The 21,120-nt window shown below is 37.1% G+C and overlaps 2 protein-coding genes across 2 annotated transcripts in view; one reads left to right on the top strand and one right to left on the bottom strand.

Moving 5' to 3' along the window:
- trim110 (tripartite motif containing 110) overlaps nucleotides 1–12,880 on the bottom strand; it is a 47,968-nt gene extending 35,088 nt beyond the window's left edge. Inside the window, exon 1 of the mRNA XM_048164696.1 lies at nucleotides 12,790–12,880. The gene's annotated coding sequence lies outside the window, so the exon portion shown is untranslated. The remainder of the gene's footprint in view (nucleotides 1–12,789) is intronic.
- mmp14b (matrix metallopeptidase 14b (membrane-inserted)) lies at nucleotides 2,108–20,319 on the top strand. The gene is made up of 10 exons (XM_048164695.1): nucleotides 2,108–2,657; nucleotides 11,239–11,387; nucleotides 11,827–11,949; nucleotides 12,289–12,596; nucleotides 13,048–13,209; nucleotides 16,010–16,176; nucleotides 16,261–16,399; nucleotides 16,510–16,660; nucleotides 16,743–16,858; nucleotides 18,489–20,319. Exons 1-10 carry the CDS (start codon nucleotides 2,571–2,573, stop codon nucleotides 18,965–18,967), a joined length of 1,881 nt encoding a protein of 626 aa, XP_048020652.1. The 5' UTR covers nucleotides 2,108–2,570; the 3' UTR covers nucleotides 18,968–20,319.
- Nucleotides 20,320–21,120: the final 801 nt, after the last annotated feature.

The raw sequence follows: 21,120 nt of genomic DNA on the forward strand, positions 1-21,120 counted from the left end.
TTTAGCAACGAAATTTCCACATTCAATGTCCAGAGAAGTTGCAAAGACATTGTTAAAATAGTTGACGTGACTGCAGTGGTTCAACCTTAATGTTATGAAGTGACGAGAATACTTTTTGTGCGCAAAAACAAAACCAAAATAACTTTATTCAACAAATTTGTCTCTTCCCTGTCATTCGCTTCCAGGTTCTACGTACGAACGGCGGCTCAGTATTGGTCGACGGCTGGTCATGTGAGCAGCATGAGGCATGTGTGTGATGCTGATGCAGGAACCGGCCAATAATGAGCCAGCGTTCAGACGTAAACACGGAAGCACTGAACTGCATTCACTGCATCAGCTGCATAGGAGACTGACAGGGAAGAGAAAAAATGCTTGAATAAAATCATTATTTTTGTGCACAAAAAGTATTCTCGTCGCTTTATAACATTAAAGGGTTAGTTCACCCAAAAATGAAAATTCTGTCATTTATTACTCACCCTCATGTCGTTCCACACCCGTAAGACCTTCGTTAATCTTCGGAACACAAATTAAGATATTTTTGTTGAAATCCGATGGCTCCGTGAGGCCTGCATAGCCAGCAATGACATTTCCTCTCTCAAGATCCATTAATGTACTAAAAACATATTTAAATCAGTTCATGTGAGTACAGTGGTTCAATATTAATATTATAAAGCAACGAGAATATTTTTGGTGCACCAAAAAACCAAGATAACGACTTATATAGTGATGGCCGATTTCAAAACACTGCTTCATGAAGCATCGGAGCACAAATGAATCAGCGTATCGAATCAGCTGTTCGGAGCGCTAAAGTCATGTGATTTCAGCAGTTTGACACGCGATCCGAATCATGATTCAACGCAAAAGATTCATAACGCTCCGAAGCTTCCTGAAGCAGTGTTTTGAAATCGGCCATCACTAAATAAGTCGTTATTTTGTTTTTTGGCGGACCAAAAATATTCTCGTCACTTTATAATATTAATATTGAACCACTGTACTCACATGAACTGATTTAAATACATTTTTAGTACATTAATGGATCTTGAGAGAGGAAATGTCATTGTTGGCTATGCAGGCCTCACTGAGCCATCGGATTTCAACAAAAATATCTTAATTTGTGTTCTGAAGATTAACGAAGGCCTTACAGGTGTGTAACGGCATGAGGGTGATTAATAAATGACATTATTTTCCTTTTTGGGTGAACTAACCTTTTAAGGTTGAACCACTGTAGTCACGCTGACTATTTTAACAATGTTTTTACTACTTTTCTAGACATTGAATGTGGTAATTATGTTGCTTTCAATGGAGAATTTAAAAAAAAAAACTCTTGGATTTCATCAAAAATATCTTAATTTGTGTTCTGGAGATGAACGAAGGTCTTACGGGTGTGGAACGACATGAGGGTGAGTAATTAATGACAGAAATTTCAGTTTTGGGTGAACTAACCCTTTAATGGGCCCCATTGACTTCCATAGTATTTTTTTCCATATGGAAGTCAATGGTGCCCCACAACCGTTTGGTTACCAACATTCTTCCTTTGTGTTCAACAGAAGAAAGAAATTCATACAGGTTTGGAACAACGATGATGACAATTTTCATTTTTGGGTGAACTACGCTATCCTAATTAAAATGCTCCCAATCTAAAAATTAGATTCCTGTAAACCTGAGTCAAAAGAAATAGACATAACATGTTTTTCTATAATGGTAGGGACTTTCAAATGACTTCCATACACACTCATACTTAATTCTAAGACTGTCACAATAACACAAACAATAACATAAAAAGATAAATTACATTAAAGCAAAGCCCTGACATTATGCACATATTTTTCCATTCAGTCAGGTGAAATTAATCATTTTGTCATGCTTGTTTTCTTTAACAGTGTTTTGACCTGTCATTCAAGTACCACAAAACACCAAACGAATGTCAAGCAAAACCATGAATTAAAATGGCAAAAGCTAAACAATAGGATAGTCAGGGAGGGGGAAAAGCTGTGGCAGTATTTTCTCTGTCCACAAGGTCGAGCCAACCAAAGCGGTTGAAGATAGTCAGCAGCAAGGCCATCAGGTTCGAGCAGTGGACGCGAGCGGGATGGGCTAATGTTGACGAAGGAGGGCTTTGGCTTTTCTGGATCAGTTTTTGGCAACACCTATCGAGCGACCACGTCTACAGCCCCGGAGAAAGGGGCTGCTGTGCATATGAAACAGAAGATTTGAATCAACTATCGCAATGAAAGAGAATTAAGACAAGAGATATTTTCCAAGGACAACTGTTTATATTTACACCGCGTTCTCTTCATGCAACATTTCAGCGCGTAATGCATTAACAATATGAGTTTATGACTATAGAGTTCCAGTCAATGCGATTCAATCTATAGCAGTAGAATTGTTTACATTTTGATAAACTTCAGTATTCTCCCTTTCTCCTGGAGAAATCAAAGTTCTCGTCGATTTCGTACCACAAAAGTGGTAGTCGCTAGTTTTTTAAAAAGCGTGGTTATGTTTTGACAGTTACAAAGAGCAGCCAAACTTTATAAAGAGTAATTATCGTGTTTTCAACAAAGGACTGAAGAATGAGTTGGAGCGGGTTGACGGAGCTGTTGCTCCTGTTATTTGTGTGCGCGCACAGATCGTCCTCAAAACAAGACACGAAACCTGAGGTGAGTATCATGCATTATTGTCGAGACGATGTTTATCACTGATAACAGATGTTTTATCTTGTGTTTGGAGATCACAGTGCATACTAGAAGCTGTACAGAAATCCATATAAATAACATAGTCTAACAAAAGTCAAAAGCAAACATACCTCTAAGTAGATAAAATTTTCTTTGGCAATAGTTACTATTCATCACTACTATAATACATGCATGGATACGCTTGACCCGCATTGAAGTAGGTCAGTGCTTGATATAAAACAGATTGTGCACGATAAGACTCATGCTTACAGATGTAGGGAGATTAAGAAATAAGGGAATCTCACAATACCTGTCAAGAATATATGTGTGTCATATTTAACCACAAAATCAGGAAATACAAAATTATATTTGGCATGAAGAAAGTGAAACTTTTTTCGCATTGTGGCATTAAGCATCTCCAATTTTCATTTAGAAGCACAAAAAAAATCTCATTCTCATTAAAGATTTGTATATATTTGTGTTTTGTATATATATATATATATATATATATATATATATATATATATATATATATATATATATATATATATATATTAGAGATGCACCGATAAAAGCAAATTTTCACGCCATCGGTCGATAGTTTAAAAACAGCCGATATTCAGGGCCGATATATCATGTCAATCAAAAGAGGGCAGGAAAATGCACTGAATTTGTGCTTTGTGTAAAGAAAACACTAAGAAATTAGTATGATATTCAATATTAATAGTAATTATATGAATTAATAACATAGTTAATGTGTTAATGTTGAGTAATGTTTATGTTTATTACTGATACCAGTTACTCTGAAACAAGTTGATGAAATGGAGAGAATAAAGTTGTTATTTGCATTTCTTTCAAAATATAATAATTAAAAATATAATGGTTAATTAATAATTATAATGAAACAATCATTAATTTAAAAGAAGGTATTAAAGGCAGAACCACCAAACTAATATCGGCAGATATTAATCTGAATAATCGGTTATCGGTGGAGAAATGTAGTATCTCTAATAAATAAATAAATATTATGTCTAGATCTTATTTCACCCTTCATCTTTAATTTATGCTGCTGATTAAATCAATAATCAGTCATTTTGAGAATCTTGTGAGAAACAAAATAATGTCATGATGCAAAACAACTCAATAGTGCTTCATAAAATATAATGTGACGTGTTCAAGAGATTTACCCAGTTGAACATTTGAAATGAAAAAGGTTAATTTATCGATCTCTTTATAACTCATCATTCCCTTTTTAACTCTGAAAAGAAGAGTGAAAACCAGAAAGGATTACATTACAGTACGGATGTTATGTTAACATGGCGAGGTTCTGAAATCAACTCTTTATATGGGAAAGTCTTTATCAGCTGACAGTCAGCAGCATTCACAGATGTTTAGCTTCTAGTACCTCTGATCTCTCTGCTCAGTGATCAAAGTAAACACTCAGAAAATAGGAGAGGAGTGGAGGATTCTGAATTAAGGTCAAGTGAGAGACCGCAGAGATTGAAGATGCTGAGGATGCAAAAAAGAACGACCAATTACCACAAGAAAACAGGAAGGAAAGTCATGACTGTAATGTGGTGGTCAGAGGGTGGATGGATATGCTGAGGATGAGTTTGGGGGGAAAAAGTTTTTTTCTGCTCCTATAAGCTGCGGGATGTAATGGATGACATCTGTCCTTAGTTATGGTCAAAAATGAGGAGGCAGAAAACTCCATATGGACTCTTTTCTTCCTCTCTTTGGCTAACAGGAAGTCATCACAATCCTGCAGGAAGTTTTCCTGATTTCTTAAGGATATCCTTGCGCTATAGACTCATCGACATCTGTGGTTTTGAACAATATTAGTGTTTATATCCACCTCCTTTTGTTGTGAAAGTCAGACTATGGTTAAATACTCCCACACTAACCTCTTAATGCACTTCTCGTCATTGACAGCAACAGACAGCGGTCATGGATAAGTCACCTGATGAGTGCTACTACATTTATGAAGAACTTCCAGGGAGTTTTGCATCAGAGTACTTTATTTGGATGTGTATTTGGCCACATATATAGCTAGTCACATCCTTTTTTAGGACAGAACCAGAGGAAATGGCCAAGGGATTTTCCGTACGGCCTTGACCACACGGCTTTGGAACAGATGTGAGATGATGCCAACAGTTAGTGATGTAGTGTCAAAGTGTAAGGAAGGAAGTGGGATGTTGAAGGGGGTGGCATGTTACAGAAAAGAGACACAAAGAGATGGGGGAAAAAAATGGGATTGATCTTTTCTGGCAGGAAATGTGGTGGGGTGTGAATGATGCAAGTCTGCATAAAGAATAGAAGTTACTGTAGGCTGAAAAGTGATGTCAGAAACGATAGAATAACAGAAATGAAAGGCTGAATTGAACTACAAATTGTCCAGTTCCTGTGTCGCTTCAGGCCAAACAACCCACAGACTATTGCAGTAAGAAAAAGATGATTTCCAACTGCCTTTCCTATATATCCAAGATCCCCTAATGTTCCTATTATGCACTTTCCATTTAAAAATATTATTTTCCCCGTCATCAAACAGCCAAGAGCTCCAGGTGTAAAAATTTGACCAGTTGATCCATAAAATACATTGGCTGGAAAGATGATTATAACTGTTATATCTTCAGATTTTTCCATTCAACAGTATTCATAAAAAAATAATCATTGAAAATAAAACCATAAAGACCATAGAACCACAGAAGAAAATCATTTATTCCCATTAAAATGATATGCAAGGAATTTAGGGCATCACAGTGCATGAATTTGCATAGTAATTTTTTTTTTTTTCTCGTGAAACAAACTCCAGTCCGATGACATTAAGCATTTCTCTCTCTTGATACATTTAGCCAGCTGTTGAGGTTCATTAATGTAACCTGAGCAGCTGAACTGCATTTTTATGATTTGGCTTCACTGGATTTGGATTCACCACATGCTCACCCAGATTCTGTGTTATTCCATTGGCCCAGGGTAAATGGAAGTTGTGACTCATTTTCCCTTAAAATTGCATGTCTTTCTCTCAAGTCTCTCTGATTTTACCGTGCATATGCGCACAAACACAAAATGGTGCCTATTGCTCCTTTTCTTACATCAGAAAAGGTATTGCATGCTGTCGTACCTTTTCAGGCATGTGTCAAGCAAGCTGTTTGTGTGTTTCCATTGCATTGGAAGTGATTTATTACACCCACCTGAAACCACCCTGGTGTGTAAGGGGAGGTCATTTTTTTCTTTATAATAAAAATATAGAAATTGGTCATTGAAATATGGCGAGTTCACACTGCACGATTTTCAAAGTGGTCAGATCACTGTTTTTTCACACTGCACAACTATCTGGGGTAGCATTCAGTCGTGCACATTGCATAATGGTTCGGCGACAGGAGAATCGCGACACCTTTGTATGGTCCGCAAACTACGTTTCACAACCAAACAAATGCGAGAAGTGATAAGGAAATAACACATGTGAGAACGCACAAGACTGGAATTGTTTTTAAAAATGGTAGCCCACAAGAAGCTTGCGATCCAAATTGTCTGAAAAAGAAAAAAATTATGGAGGAAGAAATGTTTGGTGAGACGTGGGTCTATAACTCCTCCCTGAGCTTTCCACTGCCCAGTATCTTGCTCTCTCATTGGCTGTAGGTCATCGCCGCTGTCATTTTCAATCAGAACACATTTCACACAGCAGAATTTTGAATCGCAGACAGGTCCAGATATTTAGCCTGCCAAATATCTCACGGGCGTCGGCGATGCATCGTCGATTCTCTCAGAATGCATCTTTGATAATTCACACTGCGTGACTGACGAGAACCGATTTGCCTCAGATTTCGGGCATTTGTCAGCGATTTCACTAAATCTGTCGGCGAGTGAAAATCAGGGCTAAAATCGTGCAGTGTGAACTCTGCATTAGTCGACCAAAATTTTATTAGTCTGTTAGTTGCAGGGAAAAAAAACCTTGTGGCAAAGTCACGCAGTCCATGAGGGACAGGCGGCGGGTCTTTGTGGTAATTACAGTATGTCGGGCAGGAAATCCAAACATTCGCCTATCATCCATCGACCTCATATATGGCTTATCATTTGAAACATGGCTGCTTGCTCTAACGTTAACCTAGATAAATGTGCGCTATTATTAGGCACATATCCAAGTGTTAAAGTACTTTTTTTCTGACAATAGCGGAAACAAACTTAAAATACTCCATCATTTTTGGTCATACAGATAAGAGTAATACATCATTCAAAACTTTAATACATCATTCAAGAAAATGTTGCGTCTTTGTAAAATGAAGAAAGCAAACAGGATGCGCTTTCTGCCGTCTCGGCCTCCCTGAATTGGAGCGTGTCACAAAAATGAACCGAAAATCAGCGTATAGGCTACATGCCTCACAGCCATGAGAAATATATCTATAGAAAGCTTCAAATGTCTACTTTTATCAATCAATTGACCCTTCACAAAGACTCACCCCCCTTAGTTACTGTTGCTTTGTCCGACAAGCCATGGCGCTGTCACGCCACACAGAGTGAAAAATACATCGCGGAGCAAAGAGGACACTGACAACACGTCAACAGACAAGACAGAGCAGGTTACTTATGACATTAAACAAAGTCCCAGCTTTCAAATTGTGTAATTTAAGAAATTCGAACAATAAAAACCGTTTTGTGGCTCTTTATGTGTCGTGACAGATCGCTGTAGCGTCTCAGCTTAAGCGGTTCGTAAACCGATCATCTCGTCCTACTAGTTCATTTATAGCATCAAATAAACATGAATGAACATCAGAAGGAATGTTGTTTCAAACGCAGAAAGACATCACACCATTTTTAAAGTTCAAGTCCACCGAGGTTAATCTTCTAACTCCTGACTGCTTTGTCGGACAAAATGACGGATTCGGCGTTATGATTGGTTAGATCGCTTGTCAATCAAACTCCCGGCGAAGGGTCAATTATGGTTTAGTATTCTCCTCAGTATATATTTAAGTAATTGAATTAATATAAATGTGCAATTAGTCGAATAAGGCTTAAATGAACGATTAATAGTCGACTAGAAAAATGTACAAAAAATATAGAAATTGGTCATTGAAATAAGTGTGGATGGCTATGACAAGATCACCTCACAGAATTACAAATACAAGGGACATCACAGTTACTTCAAATGATAAAACATTTGCTATTTTTGGATACTTACAGGTACAAACCCAACATAGATCTTTGCCAGTGTAAGTATTCCCCAGTACTTGGTCTTGATTCTTAGTATAATGACATAATCATAGACCAGTCATCTGGTAAAACTGGCACCACCACTTTAGCATACCACAGAAGTCAAGGATGGCACAGCCAGTAATTCATGCAAATCTCATGTCTCCAAATTGTATTTATAACTCCACGGAAGAATGAGTTAACTTTTCTGTGAAAATTTAAAGATTCCTTTTTCACAGAAATGACTTCCTCTACGAGGAAGACAGCAAGTACTTGCAAACAGATGGAGACTCTGCCAGGATGGGGTTGAGTTCCAATTTTGTACTTGTTTTTGAGAGATGCGAGAAATGTTGTGCAACAGCAAAGAAATCACGCATGATGTTTGTCCTGTTTCAGTTAATTTCATCCATCACAATCTCCACCATCCCCCCACCAATCCATATCCCATGAACAGCCTTCTTTCCCTCATATGGATATAACACACTGAAGCTTTGTTTGTGCTGTGGAGGATTGCGAGTGAGTCACAGACAGCCAGAGAAACTGCACTATTCACTGTCTGATGATAGTAAGGAATGGAGAAGCATTGTGAGGATGTTAGGGAAATACAGGCTGCTGAAAAAATAGGCTGCAGGAACTAAATAAATAGATGAATAAAGAGGAATACGAGAAAACAGGAAGTTCTTACAAAAAACTAAATTTCCAGGATTACATCAACTTGGAATACATGCTCTGAAGCATCTGACTGTGGACGTAATCACATCAGCGGCCAAAACACACTCTCAAAAACACATTCAGCCAGAGAGCACCATTATAGACATAAAACATGCTGATCATGCTGAGGAGTCTTTCTGTTGACACTTTACTCACAAAGACCACACAAGCTACGACAGCCAAATCATGTGATTCACATGTTTTTCTCAGCTGAACGAGGGTGTACTGAGGCCCCACAGGGCGTGTCTGCATTGTTGCCCTTCATTCCTGCAGATGCATGTGAGACACAGTGGTGGAGGAGGTAGGGAACGGGGATTACGGGATAAAGGCTCTGTCTCTGAGGTTTCAATGGTATTAACCAGAAATTCCCTGGGAAATTACTGACTGACAGTTTGGTTTAACTGGAGACAGTATCTCGTCTCCCTGAGGGAGTCACAGACAGATAACATTTCACCTTTCATTATCTCATCTATCATCCTATATTGCTTCAAACAGAAGAAATGCATTTGTGTCGTCACTGGTGCAGTTTCAAGACAGAGATAATGTAGCTTCTTTCTTGTGCCTCAAAGGAAGGGTCATAAATCAGTCTGGACACATACTTGATATATAGATTTGTTTATATGCATTTCTTTTAAGTGAATTTTGAATAGAGGCCCTGTTACAGTGTGCTTTTGTTTCTTGGATTGTGGTAATGAACCTCGCCCTTGTTACACTCCTGCCAACTCCAAGTTCTTGTTTTCAACTCAATTTCCAGTTCACACTCATCAAAGCTATTGATTCAATGCATAGTCAATTTCAACTGCTAAGCTATATGCTGTATATACCATATCTTTATACAAAAAAAAAAATCATTTTCTTAATCAGTATTTTGTCTGGTTGTCCAGTAAAAGAAAAGCTAAACGTCCTTAAAACAAGTTAACATTTGATTAAAGGGTTAGTTCACCCAAAAATTTAATTTAATTACTCACCCTCATTTTGTTCCACACCTGTAAGATCTTTTGTTCATCTTTGGAACACAAATTAAGATATTTTGATGAAATCCGAGAGGTTTTTTGTCCTATACTAGCCGATACTGAGCCCGCGTTCGGACATAAACAGTGAACCACTGTAGTCACATGGACTTTAACAATGTTTTAACTACTTTTCTGGACCTTGAATGTGGTAATTTTGTTGCTTTCAATGGAGGATAAAAAAAACTCTCAGATTTCATCAAAATATCTGGTAACACTTTATTTTACAGCGCCATAGTTACACGTTACTACATGTACTTACTATAGTAATAACAGTAAATTATGCATAATTACTAGTAACTAACCTTAAACCAAACCCTTACTGTAACTGTATAGTAAGTACATGTAGTTTATGTAGTAGTTACATGTAGTACTCAGTACTTATTTGAGTAATTACAATGTAACAATGGCACTGTAAAATAAAGTGTAACCAAATATCAAAGATGAACAAAGGTCTTAATTAATGACAGAAATTTCATTTTTGGGTGAACTAACCCTTTAAGAATGAAAATTGCATAAAATAATAAAAAATAGAATATATTGCAAATTAAGTTTATTTTTATTTATTGGCAAATTGGTTGGTAAAAATGGTTTTTGAATGAAGTCTCTTATGCTCAACAAGACTGCATTTATTTGATCAAAAAAATGTTATTACAACTTAAAAGAATGGTTTTCTATTTCAATATATTTTAAAGTATATGATGGCGAAGCTGAATTTTCAGCATCATTACTCCAGTCTTCAGTGTCACATGATCCTTCAGAAATCATTCTGATATGATGATTTGATGCTCAAGAAACATTTATGATTATTATCAATGTTGAATATTTGAAACAGCAATTTTTCTAACAGTCTTTACCATCACTCTCACATTAAAAAATGTTGGGTTAAAAATAACCCAGTGGTTGGGTTAAATGTTTGCGACATGCTGGGCAGTTTTATTTAACTATTGTTTAAAAATTACTATATGTCTGGCTTAAAATTAACCCAAAAGAGGTTGGAAATTAAAATCAGAGACATAATTACTAGTAGAGATAACAATAATAATGAAAAGGTTGCTTATTAATAAGCGATTTAATGTTTGTTTAATTATTATTCATTAAACTTATTAATAAATGCAAATTTATTAAACATATTAATAAATGTTAATTTTTAACATACTTTAGGTTCATTTTAAGCAAGCAATGCAATAATTTTTAAACAATAGTTGAGTTAAATAAAACTTTATTTAGGGTTAAAACAACCCAGTTGCTGGATCTGTCCATTTTCAACCCAACTTGGGTTGTTTTTAACCCAGCATTTTTTATAATGATTGACCAACTTTCTGGCCCCAAACCCTTACTTTTGAAAGGTAGTGTGTTCATTAAAAACAAGTCCATTTTTTTTTTTTTTTTACTTCTCAAATTTAACAATTTGGTTAACAATTTACTGAAAAACAAGACAGATTTTTGCAGATACCTCTAAAAAAACGAATTAGGTAAAAGGGGACACTTTAGCAACTGATTTTAATATTGCAGCCATACAAAAGGTCTGCATGACAGTATGTCCTCATGCACCTCAACATAAAAAAGGAAAACATCACTTTAATATCTATTCATATAGTTGTAAAATTAAGTTCAGTAATGCATATTTTTGTCTCTCTTTCTGTCCCATTCTATAGGCATGGCTACAGCAATACGGTTATTTGCCACCTGGTGATCTCCGCACACATACGGCCCGCTCTCCTCACTCCGTCTCCTCTGCCATCGCTGCCATGCAGAGTTTCTATGGCCTGACAGTCACTGGCAACATGGATCCCGCTACTCTAGAGTAAGTCAACTACCCACATGCTTGAAGAGACAGCAACAGTATATTACCGTGTAGTGTAATTAGTGCTGCCATGTGGAGGATTGCATTTCTTTCAAATAAATATGTATGTTAACGACAAAAAATAGGTCTAGATGATACATTATTTCCTCCGTGCGATCCATCTCGCATTTTCTGAACACCTGTGGCTAGTTCAGGAGATTCAAGAGCTTATAGATATCTCTGTGGAATTATTTTGGCCCATCAGTTATGCGGTTGTTAGTCATGGAAGGAGAGAATGGAAAACTAGAGCATTGTGTCAGCAGTCCTCCATTGGTGTGCAATGAGGCACGGAAGATGTAGAATATATGAGGACAGAAATTAACGGCCATCCTGTCCAAAATCACTGAAATTAAATCTGTTGTGCGGTGAATGATCTAATGTATTGGACTTTGATTGCCAGGGCAATGAAGAGGCCCCGCTGTGGCGTCCCAGACAAGTTTGGAGCCGAACTGAAAAGCAACCTGAGAAAGAAGCGCTATGCAATCCAGGGACTGAAATGGGATAGAAATGAGATCACATTCTGGTAAGAGACAAGCTTAACCCTACTCTGCTGGATCAATAAAGGAGAAGTGCATTTTAACTCTCGTCCAAACCATTACCAATTAATTGAGGTTTGCTGTCATAAACGTTTAGATATGGCTGTGGCTATGCTTTAGTAAATACGCACTACACTTATGGAAAAGTCATCTTTGGCCTTACTGTACGATTCTGCTCCACTGCAGCCAGGGCCAAAATTCCTGTGTGACTTGTCTGTAATGTAAATCACTTTCTCTCCCCCTCTCCTTTCTATATTCCTCTTTTTCCTATGGCCTACTTTTCTCTGATTGCCTCTCCAATCCACCCTTTCTTATCTCTTTCTCAGCATACAGAACTACACGCCTAAAGTTGGGGAATACGAGACGTTTGAGGCCATCAGAAAAGCCTTCAAAGTGTGGGAAAGCGTCACTCCTTTGAGATTCCGAGAGATCCCTTACAGTGACATCAGAGATAAGGTTGAAAACTTTGCCGACATCATGCTCTTCTTCGCCGACGGCTTCCATGGAGACGCCAGTCCGTTTGACGGTGAAGGAGGCTTCTTGGCCCATGCTTACTTCCCAGGCAATGGCATAGGAGGAGACACGCACTTCGATGCAGCAGAACCTTGGACCATCGGCAACCGCGACTTGTTGGGTAAGGAGCTAGGGAATGCCTCCCAGGGTTCTCGCTTGTTTGTGTATGGATGGTGGTTCTTGTTTAGACATGAATAAATTAGCTCTAATTATCTTAAATCTGCTTGGTTTGAATATTTGTGTAAGAAAGAGGAAGGCAAGTCCAAGCAAGTGTTGTGTTTGTGCACACATTTAATGAGTTGAATCAGCCTTACCTTTTCATGAGAATGTTTGGAACGTCTGTATCTGAAAAGCTTTATTCATTCTTTGATGTTTCCCTGCTGTGGACTGAATGCCTCAAAACAAGATCTGAGAGAAAAAGAATAATAACTCTCAGCAGTTATTCTGTGCTATCTATTCTTAGCGTCTCAGAATTGTTGTTTTTAATGTGCACTGCTCAATTATACAGAATGCTACTTAAGGTTAGCCAAATCTGTCCTGTGCTGACATGGTTATCGCTTACTTTCATTCAGGTAATGATGTGTTCCTGGTGGCTGTGCATGAACTGGGTCACGCCCTGGGAATGGAGCATTCAAACGACCCGTCCGCCATCATGGCTCCCTTCTACCAGTGGATGGACACGGAGAACTTTGAGCTTCCTGAAGACGACCGTAAAGGGATTCAGCAACTTTATGGTAAAACAGTTAATATCATCGCAAATGTAATTGTTAAACCACACCAAAGTTCTGTTCAAGGCAGGGTTATTATCATTAACTAAAACTATTATTAAAAACATTTATGTTAAAGGGATAGTTCACCCAAAAATGAAAATTATCCTATAATTTACTCACCCTCAAGCCATCCTAGGTGTATATGACTTTCTTCTTCAAGTCAAACTTCCAAGTTTTATAATGGTAGTGAACGGTGCTCGAGATTTTGAAGTGCATCCATTGATCATAAAAGTAATCCATACGACTCCAGGGGGTTAATAAAGGCCTCCTGAAATGAAGTGATGCATTTTTGTACGAAAAATATCCATGAAATAAAGCTAAAATAATATAAAATATGAATTTTCATTGAAAAACATAAGCCAAAGGAAAATTGGAAATGTTACCTTGGCAATTAACTGAAATAAGATTCAGGGTTTGTTTACACGACAATGATGTTCTAAAAATGGAAACGTTTTTCCTTTGCGTTTTTCACGTACAAACGACAACATCGTCAAAATGATTCCCGTTCACACGGATCCGCAAAAACGACTAAAAACACTGTTTTATTCACGACAGGCCAGTAGTTGGCGATGTCCCTTTGTAAATAAACACTACGCACCTATAGACTGAACACGTAATATCCATGCGCAGGATGTCACAGTTTTCACAAATTTGCGCTTTTGTAGTTTATCGTTTTCAAAAACTAGCACTTTGAAACCAGTTTTCAGAAGTTTGCGTTTTCAAAATGCCGTTGTCATGTAAACGAACAGCCAAAATGCATAACAGTTTTTTTTTGTGTGTGTAAACAGCCCCTCAGTTACATCACTGAAATTAATAACTGTAAATAAATACCTAAAAATGAACTAAAACTACAACTGAAATAAAAATAAATCAAACCTCAATTGTAATATTTAAAACAAACAAAAATAAAATTATAATACACTAATAAAAATGACAATAGCATATAACAAATTTACTAAAAATGTAACAAATTGAAAACTGAAAAAACAAAAGCTAATTCAAAGTGAATAAAAACTATAATAGAATATAAATAATACTAAAAAAAACACTGGTTTAATGGTATAGATAGTTACTCTTTCTCCCTTAATTCAGTGTTAAAGCAACTATGTAAATGTAGATAATCTTAATTTAAAGTTTTACAAACAAAAACAGGTGGCAACATTACACAAAGTAGCTAACTGTATATAGCTATTTAAGAGGACAATATCTATATAAATCAACTGTCACTATCATACCATTTAATTCTGCAATCAGATCACTTACAAAAACATACAAAAACAAACTAAATCAGCATTGGCAAATTATGCTGCTTTGCTTTCCAAAGCTTATTTGCTTTGGATAAAAGCTAAAATAATACATGCAAATGCTAGTAAGCTGATTAATCATCAAATTGAACATTATACAATATATACAACTAATGAAATCGGTAACACTTTATTTTAGGGTTCACTTCTCACTTTTAACTAGTTGCTTATTACCTTGCATATTACCAAAGACTATAGAATACCACAAGACATGTCACTCGTATTGTTTTGAATGGGAGAAAGTGTAACGCGCAATATAGCGGAATAAGTCCCGCCTTCTAAATAAGAGCCAATCGCGACTGGTAAAGTCATCGCGTCACTTCAGCGGCCGTTAGAATCACCGGTTTCTATAGAAACAGTCAGACGCGCGCCTCCGAAGAGACGCGCATTTAGGTCTGCGCATGCGCATTAGCTTGATCCAGCCTGAAAAATAGTTTTTTTTTGTCATGATTCGAGCGTTTAGAAACTACATTTATGAGCCGGTTGTTGTTAGATTTAATTGGTGATTTCAAATATTACATTTAATCGTAAGGTTGGCAAACAGTTTTGGAGAATTTGATGTTTCCCCATTCAAAGAGATTGCATAATGTCCAGGATGCCCGAGAGGCGTTTCAAAGATGGCCGCCGAGTGAAATGACTTGTCTTAAAGGGACTTTTGATATTACTAGTATAGTGGTTGTTTATTAGTACTTATAAAGCACATAGTAATGCCTTACTCTGCATGACCTTATTCTACATCCCTTAATTGTACTCCATACCTACATTTAAAGGAACACTCCACTTTTTTTGAAAATAGGCTAATTTTCCAACTCCCCTAGAGTTAAAAGGTTGAGTTTTACCGTTTTCGAATCCATTCAGCCGATCTCCGGGTCTGGCGGTACCACTTTTAGCATAGCTTAGCATAGTTCATTGAATCTGATTAGACTGTTAGCATCTCGCTCAAAAAAGACCAAAGAGTTTTGATATTTTTCCTATTTAAAACTTGACTCTTCTGTAGTTACATCGTGTACTAAGACCGACAGAAAATGAAAAGTTGTGATTTTCTAGGCTGATATGTCTAGGAACTATACTCTCATTCTGGCATAATAATCAAGGAACTTTGCTGCCGTACCATGGGTGCAGCAGGTGCAATGCTATTACGCACCGCCTGTGACCCCCTGCTTGCACAGGGAGCGTGCCTTGCAACCATGGAGACATTTGTGCGAGACGCTTAGTACTTATAAAGCAAGTAATGCCTTATTCTGCATGACCTTACTCTCCATCCCTTAATTCTACATTTAAGCGCTACAAAAACTACTTTACTAACTATTAATATGCAGTAAATTAGGAGTTAATTGAGGCAAAAGTTGTAGATAATAGTGAATATGTGTTCCCTATACCTATATGTTACCATGAAATCTAAATATAGTGATGAACATATAAATATTGACCTAAATCACTAAACTGAATTTTCTCTGCAGGACCAAACACAGGAGGACGCCCTCGACCACCCGTCACCCCTCAGACCCCCCATCACACTCCATATCCCACACCATACAGGCCCGGGGGACCTAGCTTTGGTCCTGACATCTGCGAGGGCCATTTTGACACCATTGGCATTTTCAGAGGAGAAATGTTTGTGTTTAAGGTACTAACAGAATATTTGTGAACATACTGGGTTGGAGATCATGCAGTATGTGTCTTCATCACGATTCCTGTCCCTGTGTTTTAGGATAAGTGGTTCTGGCGCGTTCGTAATAATCGGGTTATGGAAAATTACCCCATGCCAATTGGACATTTCTGGAGAGGTCTGCCTACAGCTATCAATGCTGCCTATGAAAGAGAAGATGGGAAATTTGTCTTCTTTAAAGGTACTTGTAGTCTCCCATCACATGATTTCCATGGGGGAAAAAGGGCTTTGGCTTTAATAAGCCCGCTTATTGCTCCAGAAGTAATATTTTTCATCATCTCTGGCTTGCAGGGGACAGGCATTGGGTGTTCACCGAGTCGAATTTGGAGTCAGGTTACCCGAAGACTCTGAGAGAAATGGGTACGGGTCTTCCGAAGGACAAACTGGACGCAGCCCTCCTCTACACGCCTACTGGCTACACCTACTTCTTTAGAGGAAACAAGTCAGTAGCTTTGATATCCCATAATGTAAAGCATGAGCACAAAGGGAGCTTAGATCTGAAACTATTTCTTATCTTCAATCAGATATTATCGTTACAATGAAGACACGCAGTCAGTGGATCCAGATTACCCCAAGCCTATAAGCAAATGGCAAGGCGTTCCAGACAACATAAAGGCTGCCTTCATGAGTCGAGATCAAAGTAAGTGCTTTGCCGCCTTCTGCTTTTTTTAATCAACCTCTAGTCTGTGCGCTTGAACTGTTCTAGCTTCCACTTCACAAAGTAATTTGATTTATAAGCCTCTGACATGTTTGTTCTTTGTCAGTTCTTTATCTTAGTATGCTGTCAATCAGACACAAGCACACAGAGTTCTGCATGAACTCAAGAAAACACTTACTGTGTCTTAAACATACACAGCACATTTCCATTGGCTTTATGCAATTTGTCTATTCATACAGAAAGCAGAAACAAAAGCTTACAAAAGATTTCTATTTCAAATAAATGCTGTACTTTTGAACTTTCTATTAATCTAAGAAAAAAACAAACATATTGTTAAAAACAGTCATGCAGCTAAATATTTTTGTGGCAACATTGACAATAATATGAAATGTTTCTTGAGCACCAAATCAGCATATTGACGTCATGGCTGCTGTAAATTCATCTTTGCCATCACAGGAATAAATAAGATTTTATAATATATATACTATGTGAATACATTACTATGTTTTTGAAATAAGTCTCTTATGCTCATCAAGCCTGCAATTATTTGATCAAAAATACAGAAAAATCAGTAATATTGTGAAATATTATTACAATTTAAAATAATGGTTTTCTACTTTAATATACTTTAAAATATAATTTATTTCTGTGATCAAAGCTGAATTTTCAGCATCATTACTCCAGTCTTCAGTGTCACATGATCCTTCAGAAATCATTCTAATATGATGATTATAAAAAATTTTATTATAAAAACAGTTGCTTAATATTTTTTTATAACCTGTGATATTTTTTTCAAGATTCTTTGATGAATAAAAAGTAAAAAAAAATAATAATAATAATAACAGCATTTATTAAAAATCGAACGTTGGGGTCAGTATTTTTTTTTTTTTTTAAAGAAATTAATATTTTTATTCAGAAAGGACATATTTAATTGATAAAAATTGATAGTAAAGACTTATATTTCTAGAAAAGATTTATATTTTGAATAAATGCTGTTCTTTTTGACCTTTTATTCATCAATGAATCCTGAAAAAAGTACCACAGGTTATAAAATAATATTAAGCAGCACAACTGTTTCCAACATTGATAGTAAATCATCATATTAGAATGATTTCTGAAGGATCATGTGACACTGAAGACTGGAGTAATGATGCTGAAAATTCAGCTTTGATCACAGAAATAAATTACATTTTAAAGTATATTAAAATAGAAAACCATTATTTTAAATTGTAATAATATTTCACAGTATTGCTGAATTTTCTGTATTTTTGATCAAATAAATGCAGATTTAATGAGCATAAAAGTCTTAAAATATTAAAAACAGTTATGTGTCAAAACTTTTGACTGGTTCTATACACTTTTTTTTCTTTTTCTTTTTTAATATAGTATTTATCACTCATCTCATTGTGCCTTGTTAGGACACAGGTCTGACAAAGTGGCCTCCTGACTCCCATTCCTTCCTCTTTCCCAGTATTTTCATGCCTCCACTATCCTGTTTAATATAAGAGAAAAAATAATTACTGTAGTTTATTGAATAAGTCAGGATGTAGGGCTTTGGGCCAAAGATCACTACTATTGTACTATCCTGACCTTTTCTCTGTTAAATTCACAGGTTACACCTACTTCTACAAAGCCAACAAGTACTGGAAGTTTAACAACCAGTTATTAAGAGTGGAGCCCGGATACCCCAAGTCTGCACTTAAAGACTGGATGGGCTGCCCTAACGAGGACTCCAATACAGGTGGCGGTGGCGGTGGCGGAGGAGGAAGTGACCGTGATCGTGAGCGTGAAAGGGAACGTGAACGTGAACGTGAAAGGGAGCGTGAAAGGGAGCGTGAACGGGAGCGTGACCGTGACCGCACACACGAGGAAGACAAGACTGAGGAAGAGGGCAAAAAGGAGGAGACAGAGGTGATCATAATCGAGGTTGAAGATGCACCCAGCAGTGGGGCAGGAGCAGCTGCCGTCGTGGTGCCGCTAATGTTGCTGTTCTGCGTGATCCTTACGCTCGGAGCACTTCTCTTCTTCCGCAGGTACGGCACACCGAGACGCTTGCTCTACTGCCAGCGCTCCCTATTGGACAAGGTTTAAACGTTTAAGAAGGGATAATGGAAGAAAGGGAAGGGGAGGAGAGGAGAGAATTGAGAATATGGAAGAAGGGGACTTACTAGCAAAGCAAAACCAAAATGAGAAGTCTAAAAAAAAAAATGGTTTTGGTCAAAAAGGGACCCTTTGTTGTTTACTTTAGAAATGATGCCACTCAGACAAATCTCTGCATTTTTATATTTTGTAATTAGTGGACTTGAACGTTTTGCTTTCACACCTGTGCCGAGCTCTTCCTGCGCGCCGTACAAAGGCATACGGTACTTGTTTTTCCCCCCGTGTCACTTTCACTTCATCTCTCGCCTCTTCTCTCAATGTCTTTCTCTTCTTTCCCTTCTGGTGTAGAACATGACGCCAGCTCATCGCTGTTTGTTTAGCCGTTTGTAAATGTCATTTTTTTAAAAGTTGTGATTGTTGTTGTATGTCTGACTCATTGTGAATTCTTACCCACTGTCGAAAACAGCGTTTGCCCCAATCAGAAGACTTTGTACTTATCTCAGGTTGCAGCCGATGCTTATTACATTTTGCATTCCATGCAACCATAATAACAGAAAAGTACCACTGCCAGGTACAACCGTGGTTTTTGGATGTGGTACCATGGTAAAGGGTCCTCACAGTGATGGGAAACCTGGAAAAAAATAACATTTTTTAAAATTATTAATTGTAAAATATCACTAGGAAAAATGTAAATCTAGTTTTTAAAATGATTATATTATAAAATATAGTCAGAAATTGATGTAATTTCTGTTAAATATTTTTTTCTAAATTTCTTCCAGGATGCATGAACTAGAAAAGTCAGTCAAAAAGTGCTGTAGTACCATATAAACACCATAGTGCATGAACCATGGGACCACCATAGTGCTTTAAAGTGCTTCCATATGCACCAGATATCATGAAACATTATCTGCATTGGCTCATGAAAGGTCGTTCTTTTAACTAAACCAACACAGGGTCTGTTTCCCACCCCATGTAACTCCCAACTCAGGTTAAGAATCCAAAGTCATGTGCCATTCCAAAGATAATTGATACTTATCCCACTAACAATGCCTGCAAAGCTGTGCTGTCTGTCTGTGTCCTTCAGTAGTATGGCTTTATATTGTACTGTATTTTAAATAATTACCATTATTGATAATGATGATGTCGTTATCATTATGATTATTACTATTGTTATTGTTCTCCATGTCAAGAATGTGTTTTTTTGATTTTAACAATTGTCATTAAAAATGTCCTGCTGGACAGGCAATAATGTATGTCTTATGAAGTGGCCTTAATTTGGGGGAAAAGTGAATGGGTGGGTTTGTATTTTTTGAAATGAAATAAATTTTAAAATATGAAAATGACATTTTCACTGCTTGTGTTTACAATTATTGATAACTTGTGGTGCTTTTTTAAAATTGGAATTTTAAAGTTGTATTCAAAAAAACAATAATGATAATAATATTTAAATGATGATGATCATGATCTAATAATAAATTGTGCTTGTTTCAAACCTTTTTTTATGTTTAAGTCAAAAAATAAAATATTTTGTAAGTTTTCCTTGCTGTCAGATTTTCCTTTTTTTGACTTTCAATTGCTGCGTCCTGACCCTTCGCAGGGAGTTTGATTGACAGGCGATCTAACCAATCATAACGCCAAATCTGCCATTTCAGTCAGGAGTTAGAAGATTAACCTCGGTGGACTTTGAACTTGAAAAATGGTGTGACGTCTTTCCGTGTTTGAAACAACATACCTTCTGATGTTCATTCGTGTTTATTTGATGCTATAAATGAACTAGTAGGAAGAGATGATCGGTTCACGAGCCGCTTAAGCTGAGGCGCCACAGTGATCTGTCACGATACAATAAAGAGCCACAAAACGGTTTTTATTGTTCGAATTTCTTAATTACACAATTTGGAAGCTGGGACTTTGTTTACATATATCATAAGTAACCTGCTCTGTCTTGTCTGTTGACGTGTTGTCAGTGTCCGTCTTTGCGAAGGTTCAATTCAGAGGCTGCATCCTTCGAAGGCCACGAAGATTGGAATGAGTGTTGTTAATTGCGACAGTCTAGCCTACGGAGGATTGTTCTTGTTGCCTAGCAACTGTATGCTGCTAACTGTATTAAATTGAGGTTTTCACGAATTCATTTGAGTTCATTAAGC

The sequence above is a fragment of the Megalobrama amblycephala genome, linkage group LG17, assembly GCF_018812025.1.
Source record: "Megalobrama amblycephala isolate DHTTF-2021 linkage group LG17, ASM1881202v1, whole genome shotgun sequence".
NCBI classification, from domain to species: Eukaryota; Metazoa; Chordata; class Actinopteri; order Cypriniformes; family Xenocyprididae; genus Megalobrama; species Megalobrama amblycephala.

Excerpts from the sequence above, each read along its gene's own strand:
- mmp14b (XM_048164695.1), top strand. The coding sequence starts at position 2,571 with ATGAGTTGGAGCGGGTTGACGGAGCTGTTGCTCCTGTTATTTGTGTGC. Across the intron at positions 11,950-12,288 it reads AGAAATGAGATCACATTCTG|CATACAGAACTACACGCCTA; the intron begins GTAAGAGACAAG and ends TCTCTTTCTCAG. Across the intron at positions 13,210-16,009 it reads AGGGATTCAGCAACTTTATG|GACCAAACACAGGAGGACGC; the intron begins GTAAAACAGTTA and ends TTTTCTCTGCAG.